This window comes from Zingiber officinale, chromosome 8A, assembly GCF_018446385.1.
Source record: "Zingiber officinale cultivar Zhangliang chromosome 8A, Zo_v1.1, whole genome shotgun sequence".
Taxonomy (NCBI): Eukaryota; Viridiplantae; Streptophyta; class Magnoliopsida; order Zingiberales; family Zingiberaceae; genus Zingiber; species Zingiber officinale.
This window is the reverse complement of record NC_056000.1, coordinates 114,795,846-114,806,436: the sequence shown is the minus strand read 5'-3', so window position 1 is coordinate 114,806,436 and position 10,591 is coordinate 114,795,846. Positions and strand designations below refer to the sequence as shown.

Genomic DNA, 10,591 nt, shown 5'->3' with positions numbered 1-10,591 from the left:
GATCATTGCATGTTAAAAAAATAAAAACTTGGACCTGGGCTAAAGCCCGAGCAAATCAATACTTGGATTCGCTCGTGCATGACGTGACCCAAGTCAACAAGAAGAAGTTCTGTGAGAGTTGTCTCATCTCTCGATTTCAGACTGGAATAGATTTGTCTGCGATGGGTAAGATTGTGAATTTTGTTGATTTGTTATTTCGTCGGTTTTGTTTCCTTGCTGCACCAGAAGATTGCTCAGTGCTGAAATTCTTAGGCGAAAATGTTGAAAGATTGAGCTTTGAATGGTTTATCATGCTCATGCTTCGTTAGGAGTTTTCTTTCCTATCTCATATGCGAGCTTTCTGTATTTTTATTTATTTTTTATCCAACAAAAAAAAAACACTCAACCTTCTTCATCTGAAATCTTCTTGCGTTTCCGATTCTCCTATCAAATGCAGGAATTGTGAGTCATCGTAATTCTTCTAGGCCAAGCAAACTTCACACGCATGAAGCTCCCGTCCGAATTTCTTCCCATTAATTCTAGAGGTAGACGGTCATCTCCTAATTCGAAAGCATAATTTATACACACTCATCCTTTAGAATGTTTTTCTTATTTGTGCCTTTGAGTATTTTATCATTACACTATTCCCGTCCATTGAGACAAATCATTTTTTATCTGAGTGCTTTTATTCACAAATTAGAGATGAAAATGTGGTGTGAAGACCATGAATCAGTCTCATAAAAACACTTTAAAATGTTAATTATTTGATTTAAATAAAACATCAAATAAAATGAAACTCTAACAAATTGATTTAGCGGTTTGAATTACAACATTTTGTTCTTCAAGCTTCGGATTATCTCATGCTCCTATGATTTATCTCTTTCCATAATGTATAAGACCATCCTAGAGGAATCATTAAAGTGATGACTTTATCTTTTTACAACTAAGGTGACGACTTCACCTTTGCAACTAGAATTATACGATTTTCATCTGATTAATTGGATACAAAATAAAATTCAATAAATACAAATTTTACTTTTAATTGATGTTACATATTTGGTTTCCGTATCCAAGCCTCTCCCAAAATACCATATATTATGTACTTTGTACATCCACACAAAATGTATTTCTGTTAAAAAGAAAGAAAAAGGAAATTCCAGGTTCCACAAATCCTATATCCTCAATTAAGTTTCATTATAAAAAAAAAGACCTACAATGAGGAACTTTTTTCCTGGAAGTTATTTAAGAAGAGCTAAATTGCATGTATCATATACACTTGATCTGATCAGTAGATGGTTTTGGCAGTTAATAAGTGACTTCTGAGTCGAGCTAAAATTCCTGTCAAAATCTGTAAGTAGCAAACATTTGGGAATCTGTGCTTCAAACCCTTTCATTTACATTTGAAGCCTCGGTTTGCATTGGATAGTTGGACCTTCATGAGGATGACAAAACTTAACTTTGTGGTTCCAATGTGGTCGTTTCATTGAGGAGAATAGGAAATGTGAGTTTCTGGATTGCTTAATGATCTGGCCTGCTGTTCCTGCCGGAATAGATTAGGGACCCAAAGTGGGGGCCCTGGCCATAGTTCTTTGGTTTGATTCTATCATGACGGGCTCTGCGTACAGCCTGCTGGATTTGGCGCTCATGTTCTCTGAGGATCTCTTCAAAGTTTCCACCTGGAGGCATAAGAGGTCCAGAATAGTGATCCTGATTCTTCTTATTTCCATGACCCTGAAAAGCATAGAGAAACATATTAGAAAAGAATCAAATTTAGCATTAGACATGAAATTTAAATGGTGCCCATTCATCATTTTGGAGTTTGAAGTTTCAAATTCTAAAACAGAGTGAAGAGTTCCATTTTGTTTTGAAAAAGAATAAAGGATTCACTATTAAGCCACTTTTTTTATTGTATTATTACTTACAGTAGTCGATTCCTTGTATTGTAGTTTTTTTTATTGTATTAGAACTTACAGTAGTCGATTCCTTGTATTGTAGTTCGTCTTCCTTTTTTTGGGAGTAGGAAGGCCCATTCAGCAGGTGGCGAGTCCATTCTTGCTGACTGGATGAATCAGAAACATCAAGATGGTTGTGCTTGGAGCTAATTTGGTTCACTGGAAGATGTGTGTGTTTGTTGCTCCTCTTGCGATCCAACCTTTCGGTATTGCTTCTAGCAACCGTCGGACCAGAGGCTGTGGGAAAGTCTCCAGCTTTGCTTTGTGGCCTGTATGATATATGTGTATCCATTTCTGTACCGATGGGCAATCCTGTTGTCGACAAACGACCAGAGTATTTCAAAGGACCAACATAAGGAAAACCCTTCTCAACATTTCTCGTAGGAAGATCCATAGCGACACCTTGCAATGCCTCCTTTGTTGGCTTATACTTGTCACTGCTAGTTTTGACACTTCCATTTATCTTGCGTGTCTGCATAGATCGCCATCACCAGGATACATGTTAATTGAGAAAAAGAATTAGGGATTCACTTAAGAAATTGAGTGGTTTATTAGTGAAAAAAAATAGAGGAACAATGATGAGAGAGATCAAGTAAGAATTGATTGGATTTTTCTTTAGTTTCTTTGGAGGTGCATTCTTCAAGCAGGGAGCCATACAAAAAGATGAGATTTTAGTCATTCACTTTGCTTCGAGAAAGGAAAAAAAAATCATATGCATACATTATTGACTGCACATGCCTGAATAAAATAGTTGTCAATTGGTGAAGAATTTTTATACATGAAAATTTGTGAAATCTGTACTGTAATTTGAATAAAAAAATCTTGCTTCAATGAGCACATAAAACCGAAAACTTGTAGGGTGTGCAATCATTTGTTTCTTATACACAGACGGGAACAACAAGCATAGCTTGTCTCTGGCCCTTGTATAAGCATCAAGAGCCCTCAACTTTGAAATGCTTTCCTATTAACGAGCGTAAGCAACAAAACATAAACCAGGCACTGTACCTGTGGCTCCATGTTTCCATGAGAAATAGGCATTTGTTTTGTGCTTCCTTGCACAATACCATGGACTTCCATAGCTGCTTCTCGTTGTCTGATATCGAAGATAATGTTTGTTATCAGCTAGAAATGCTAAGAAATTCAGATTATGGAGCATATGAAGGGTTGTTTACCTATTTCTAATTTCATATCATGTTTATGTAAATAAGAATCTCACCTTCTAGCTTCCTCATTTCGAAGTTTAGCATCATATTCCTTGCATGGAGGGTATTTCGGCAGACTTGAAGGATCACATGGAAAAGGCTTTGTACTGAAGAACTGAAAAGAGAGCCAACTAAATGTCAGCTTTATGAGATTAGGATTTCAAAGAACTGGGAATTAGGAATCATCAAAACACTGTTAATTGCTATTATGGACCTAACAAATTCAAAAGAAATACGAGTTATAAACAATGTAAAAAGATGTTAAAACATTTCAGAATCAACACTAATTCTATGGTGAAATGCCATTGATTATGCATGACCCCCCAACAGAAGATCCATAATTTATTATCCTTAATTAAACCAGAACGGGATTAGCTCAATAGACAATGCCACTCAACAAATTCACCCGGCAGGAGTTCTACAATTCTATGTTTAGAACTAGATATGAAAATATGCTCAAAATTCACACCTTGTTCAGCATTGAATTGAACTAGTTAGGGTAAATTTGAAAGGAAGTGAGGAACTAAATAATGTGCTAGACCATGTAAATATGTGATGTTACAAATTTCATTTCAGTTTCGACACCAAGTGAATTCATTGTTAAAACAGTACAAGAATCATCCAAATGCTATACAAGGTAAAATAGACAGCATTCATCAACTGTCAGTGAAAAGCAATATTTAAGGAATACCAAAAGACAATGGAAAATAAAGAAAAAGAGAGTAGAATGTTAGGGTCAAAAACCTACAAGAGCAAGTAAAAATACACAATGATGAACAAGTAGAAAGAAGAACTTGAAAACAATAATCTTACTTCACTCTTGAGGGCATAAGCTGCAGTTCCACGGTCTGCTGGATCTACTGAAAGTAGATGATCAAGAAGATCTAAAGCAACGGAGGCGAAATCTTTAAAAGTCTCCCTAATACGCCGTGGGTATGGTTGTTGGGGCTTAAAAGAGGTAGCATGAGGTAACTTTGAGGTCCTCCAGTACTCCTCAGAAGGTGAGCCACACAATTTGAATATCTTGTGCAATTGCTCCACCTATAGATCAAGAATAACCAATGTTTTGATGCCATTGCAATACACCGCAAGTAATCAAATTGAAGCTAGCAAAAGCTTAAAAAAACACCACCTTCTTTAAACATTTTTACTCATAGTAACACGCATATCTAGTTTCTGATTTTCACTAAAAAGTTCATACCACAGATTAAAACTCAAAAATTTAGTAGCTAAATATTTAATTGCATATTTGATTTTTGAAGAAGGATTGAAAGTGCAATATAGTTCTTCCTTTTATTCACTCTACCCAATGGAAGCCCTTTGCCAACTGACCTGGGCTTTTTTAATCACATAAAAGAATATTAGAACTTAAGGTATGGTGCGCTTTGTACCACATACCATGGAGTAATACTTGGAATGTATCATGATACCATACTTGACTAAATTATGGCATATGGATGAATAACTTTGACTGGCATGATTACTTTAGTCCAGTAAAATGACAATTTCATTCCAAGTACTAACACCAGTATGGGAACTCTATCTTTAAAGAGGAAAATACTTCATTATCCCTACAAGGATGCATGAAAACAGTGAAAAGGATCACTTGCCTTTTATTGTATTAAATCTTAATTACTATGTTTGACTAAATTATGGCATTTGGATGAACAACTTCAACTGGCATGATTATTTTAGTCCAGTAAAATGATGATACCAATTCCAAGTTCTAAGATCAGGATAGGCACTCTATCTTTAGGGAGAAAAAAATACTTCATTATCCCTACAAGGGTGCACCAAAAAAGTGAAAAGGATCACTTGCCTCTTATTGTATTAAATCTTTTTTTTTTTTGCCATTTTATTTTGGATCTACCATATCAAACACATCGTAATTGGATATAGCTTTATGTGGACCTGCATCATTGTTGTGCAACTCACCAAGGCGCACAACTTCTACTTGCCAAGCACCTTAATCTAGGCACCCTAATGCACTGAATGAGTTAGCAGTCCCTCAAAGTTGCCGAGTGAAGCAAAGGATTGGCTAGTGGTGGGCAAGGAAACTTCTTAGTCCCAATTGCCAAGTTGGGAGGTCTCAATAGTATGCAGTGGAAATCTCCAACCAATGGCAAGTCATTTTGAGTAGTGGAGTCTAGATCTTTAATCATATTATATCAGAGCTAACCCACTAGTTCATGGGCATGAGGCGTTGGTGGATTGCCAATTAAGCCCAACCACAGTTAAGCTGTGACTTGGGGTGGGGAAGAATGGAAGAATTATACACATATGGCTTGATGTGGATTTATATCATTGTTGTGTTATGTCTCAAACAATTAAGGGAAAGCCCTAGTCCAAATACTTTAGATGCACCAATTAAGGGAATGCCAAAAAAAATGTTACCAAGTATGGTACATGACTTGCTTGTTGTGGGAAGGGCAGTCCATTGTCTCACATGGACAAGTTGGATGATCTTAGCAGGTTTATAAGTGAACAAAATGTCATGAACAAACTCACTACTTGATTTGATAAGATTGGTTAATGCTCATTTAACATAAAGTAGATTCAACAAGCTTGAACACTGGTGGGTTCCACTTGTTAATGTTCATAAATAAAACTCATGAATAATCCATGATTAAAAACTTGTCTAAGCTTCCATTTTGAGCTTATTTCTTTAGTTTTTTATTTAAGATTCAAAGAATATTACACAAACATATATATACTTTGTAGCTCCAAATTCACTACAATATATTAAATTAATATAAATTTCATTTATTGAATTGATCTTTAACTAAATTATAATGGTTGCCTTACCTCTAGTTGAGCTCCTCAAAAGCTTGAGCTCGAGTGGAGCTTGATAAGCTTTTTATTAGATGAGCTCAACAAGCTTAAACACAAACAAATATATTTATAATCTACTTATGTTTGATATTTTTGGTATCTTACAAATTTTGCAACTTCAAATTCACTACAATATGTTAAATTAATATAATTTTCATTAATTGGATCGATGTTGTAACTAAATTATAAAGACCGCCTTACCTCTAGTTGGACTTGTCAAAAACTTAAACTCGGGTGGAGCTTGATAAGCTTTTAATTAAGTAAGCTCAATAAGCTTGAACATGCCTTATAAGCTTTAATAAGATAAACAACCAAGCTAGAACATAATCAAGCTCAACTGAACTAGCTTGTTTACCTTCCTATTCTAATCATGGCTCTACCTATGTTACCTGGACTATGAGTACGACATGGGTGTGGATCTAATCAGGTTACTACATCCTTTTTGGAGGTAAACAGATTTTTTAGAAAAGAATGAAGCAAAATGTTGTGGCTAAATCGAGTGTATAGGTAGAGTATAAAGCTATGGCTAGCTACGTTTGAACTTATTTGGGTTAGTCAACTATTGGATGAGTTGGGATATGCTCCCAAAGAACAAATGAATTGTATTGTGATAACCAAACTGTCATCCACATAACTTCAGATCTAGTGTTCCACGAGAACAAAACACATAAAGATTGATTGTCATTTTGTAGCAATAAAGTGCAGTTCAATGAAATTGTTACATTATTTATGAGCTCTAATGATCAATTAGCTAATTTGTTCACTAAATCTTTAACAGATCCTGAAAGTGAGCATCTCTGCACCAATTTGAAGAGTGTTATGGACTGATTTATAAATAGTGTATATTACAAAGGGCTATATATAACATTATGTTGATGAATAATATATATATATATATATATATATATATATATATATATATGTGTGTGTGTGTATATATATAGATATAGATATAGATATAGCTAGAAGGGACAACTTAGAGTGTATCCCAAATCTTGCCTTCTTTAGCAACCAAAATGGAAGAGTACAGTCTTCAACTGAATTAGTTGCTTGTACAAAAGAATATGTTACAATTTCTAAGCTTCATCTCAATACATGAATATTGAAACTGAAAAGAGACACAATTCATAAGAGATACCTCAGTTCTTCCTGGCATAATAGGCCGCCCAGAAAGCAATTCAGCAAGAATGCAACCTGCACTCCACATATCAACTGCAACACCATATTCTGTAGCACCCAACAAGAGCTCAGGAGGACGATACCACAGAGTTACCACACGGCTTGTTAAGTGTTGCTTGTGGTCAGGATTATAAATTGTAGCTAGTCCAAAGTCTGCGATTTTCAGGATCCCATTATTGTCAATCAAAAGATTTGCTCCTTTAATATCTCGATGCAAGACACAATGACTATGACAATGCTCAAGCCCATATAATAGCTGTTGCATATAGCATTTAACCTGTATATTATTGGTAGAGACAATTAATATAAAAATATCAAGAAAACCTCAGCAAAATTAAATGTATATAACAACAAAACCAAATACCTGTGGCTCTGTGAACTTGATACCAGGTGTTGCCACTAGTCCAGCAAGATCATGTTCCATATATTCAAAAACAAGATACAAGTTAGATGACATTTTTGACGTAACTAGAGCTTCAAGCTTTACAACATTTGGATGATCAAGCCTCCTTAGAATATGTATTTCTCTTGCCATAAATCGTACACTTTCAGGATCTACATTAGCAAATCGTACTTTCTTAAGTGCCACAATTTTGCCTGTTTCAAAATCACGGGCTTTGTACACAGTGCTATAAGTTCCTTGCCCAATCTGCAGATACAACAACATTGTCAGCATAACGACATTAACCATGCTAAGGACTCCATTAAGTTTCAAACTTGGATAAATCTATCTCTAAAAAGAATCTAAATCCAACTAAGCAGAGACCGCAGAAAAAAAAAACTATTTAAAATGACTTAAGCATCAAACAAGCTAGAGAAGAACATATCGTACAATTGCCGTTTAATCAGGGAGGTATGAATCTCCTACAGCTGTAGCAGTGTAGCAACAAAAGCATATATGGTTCGCAAATTCAAATACAATTATATATATTTTAATCATAGACGTCATACAACTATGATATCAATCTAAGGGATGCACATGCTACTAAGAAAATACATTAGACAGATGCCAAATGCATTAGAATGCTAATTTAGACCATTATTTTAAAAAGTGATTTTGTGCATCTATGTACTGCTTATGAGTATTGCATATGTCAAAATTGGGTGTGCAGTCACAAGGTTGCTTTTTATATCAAGAAACTGAGAAATAAGGAGACCCATTGGCTACAAAGATGCTGAAGTATAAAGGAATAGCTATTTGATGATATAGGATGCAGGGAAGTTATTTTGCGCAAGTACTACATGGTTTTTGCATAATGGTTAAATTTTGAGACATTAATTGTATAGTAAGAGTGGACTATTTCAGAAATGTTCATTTTAATAAGCTCTTATTTCACTTGTATTTTATGGATATAATTTCCTTATAACAATCAGGTATACTTCTACATATGCACCACGCAAAACTATGCTCTGACATGAACCTACGTATATGTACAAATTTCACTTGCTTCAACCATATTTGTAATACCAAATTAAGCATACATAGCCAGGCCAGACAGTAATGCTTCAGTCACAGAACAACATAGATAACAGGAAATACAAGTACAAGTTAAGATATAGATGTATAGACAAAAAAGGAATAAAAGAAAACTAAAAACAACTAGCACATAAGAGAAACAGCAATAAGGATCCTCTGGTCCGCAAATTGCAGATCAGGGGATGGTCCACTGATGTGGACCCTTGATTTGGATGGACCCCACCTATTTAAAGATGGGATCCATCCAAATCAAGGGTCCTCATGTAATGGAACATCCCCTGGTCTGCAATTTGCAGACCAGAGGATCTGCTCTCGAGAAACAGCTAGGCAATTCCTTCAAAAATGCAAACTAGTAACATAGAAGAGTATGGTAGCGCTTAGACTACTGCCTACCTTGTTTAATTTCTCAAAGGTATCGGCTCTTCGAGGCAACCACCCTTTTACTGCCTCCCCAGCAACAGCGGTGAGCCAAGAAGGCCAACCTGCTGCAGTGTGCTCCAATCTGAACCCATTAGGCACATGAGATATCACCATATTGTGCCCCATTGAAGTTGTACCAACAACCACTGAGTTCGATTCTCCCATATTTGCACGAGCCTCCACGGTTTCCCCTCTCCGATGAACAACCCCCAATCTAATCGTCTCAACTGATGGAGACACCTTCTTCTCTCCATCAATCGCCAAAGGGATAAGCGAAGTAGCAACATTTTCATGAGGCTTTGATATAAGCCTCACTCTGCTCCCATCATTTCTAAATCCCGCATTGGCAACTTCAATCTCCTCCCTCCTTGAAGAAGAAACCAATCTATCTGAGGCCTTCCGCTTAGGCCCCTGAGACTCCCTGTCGTCATTTTCCCTGGTTGCTTTGGAGGAAACACAGCCCATAAGAACGTCTGCCTCCCTCAACTTAACCCCTAGAGCGTAGTAATTGTTGCATTGAACTCGAGAAAGGCCCCTCCTTTTGCACCAAACTGTACTGGAAACTCTTTTAAAACCTTCTCGTCGGCCACTATGGAGCAGAAGTAACCCGAGACCAAAGAAACGAGCGATGGAAACTCCAAAAGTCCTTCCAAACTCCCCAAGAACAAAACACTGACCAGAGTTAGATGATTTCAGCTATAATTCAGAAACAATAGCAATTAAACAGCGATTCAAGTCCCTAAACCCTCAAGTCTCCATCAAAAGCAGCCAATTGGAGAAATCAATAATCAGTCACGGGCGCATGCAGAAACCCAAGTCGATGAATTCCAAACAAGATGCAATCTTGGCGGAGCAGCCCGAGAATCAGCGATGCTCCGTTGATTAGGAAATTTCGAGTCAAAATCCCTAATTTTCGCAGCCTCTGATTCTCCCTTCGCCAAAGGTGGAAAACACAACAGTAAACGACGAAGCGAAGAAAGAAAACCCCGAAATTAGGACTAATATCTCCCAGCTGGTCAATACCTCCACTGCAAGCAATTTTATATAGAACACAGGCGGCTTGCGCAGAGATTGATGAATCAAATGGGAAGAACCAATAGATCAAGACGAAGCGTCGGACTTTGCAATCAAGACGAGTAGAGACCGGGCAAAAGGAGAGGAAAATGAAAAAGCAGACGAATAAGATGGATCCAAAAACGCGGTTTTAGAAGCGAATACTGAGAGCGATAGATTTAGAGAGATAGAGGGAGCGGCCAGCGGCGGAGCATGAGATTCCCGGGTGGCGGCGGAGCGCCGCAGAGATGCAAGCCGACGGTGGAGATGGGATCGTTTCCGCCGCGGCGGCGTACTATTTATGACTAGACTGTGTCAACGTTACTAAACGGGAAAACGATCATAAAAGATATTTGTGGGCCTAGACGATTTTGAGTCCAATCTATAATATAAATATTATTGGCTACCATATATTATAAATATTAAATATTTTAAATAGTATTTATTAAAAAATGTCAATTTTAATATTATATATCGTGGTTTTTAGAAGTTTATTT

General features: G+C 36.7%; 1 protein-coding gene across 1 annotated transcript; it reads right to left on the bottom strand.

Moving 5' to 3' along the window:
* Nucleotides 1-994: 994 nt before the first annotated feature.
* LOC122010006 (probable serine/threonine-protein kinase At1g54610) lies at nt 995-10,382 on the bottom strand. Its single transcript, XM_042566344.1, has 8 exons — nt 9,015-10,382; nt 7,509-7,793; nt 7,104-7,421; nt 3,947-4,174; nt 3,148-3,248; nt 2,937-3,024; nt 1,951-2,403; nt 995-1,710 (listed from the first exon to the last, which is right to left on the bottom strand). Exons 1-8 carry the CDS (start codon nt 9,504-9,506, stop codon nt 1,498-1,500), a joined length of 2,178 nt encoding a protein of 725 aa, XP_042422278.1. The 5' UTR covers nt 9,507-10,382; the 3' UTR covers nt 995-1,497.
* Nucleotides 10,383-10,591: the final 209 nt, after the last annotated feature.

What these genes read in the sequence shown, in the direction of transcription:
- LOC122010006 (XM_042566344.1), bottom strand. Translation starts at nt 9,506, where the DNA reads ATGGGCTGTGTTTCCTCCAAAGCAACCAGGGAAAATGACGACAGGGAG. An exon ending in CCTTTGAGAAATTAAACAAG is followed by an intron (nt 7,794 to 9,014) that starts GTAGGCAGTAGT and finishes TTGTATCTGCAG; the next exon opens with ATTGGGCAAGGAACTTATAG. An exon ending in TCAAGTTCACAGAGCCACAG is followed by an intron (nt 7,422 to 7,508) that starts GTATTTGGTTTT and finishes AATAATATACAG; the next exon opens with GTTAAATGCTATATGCAACA.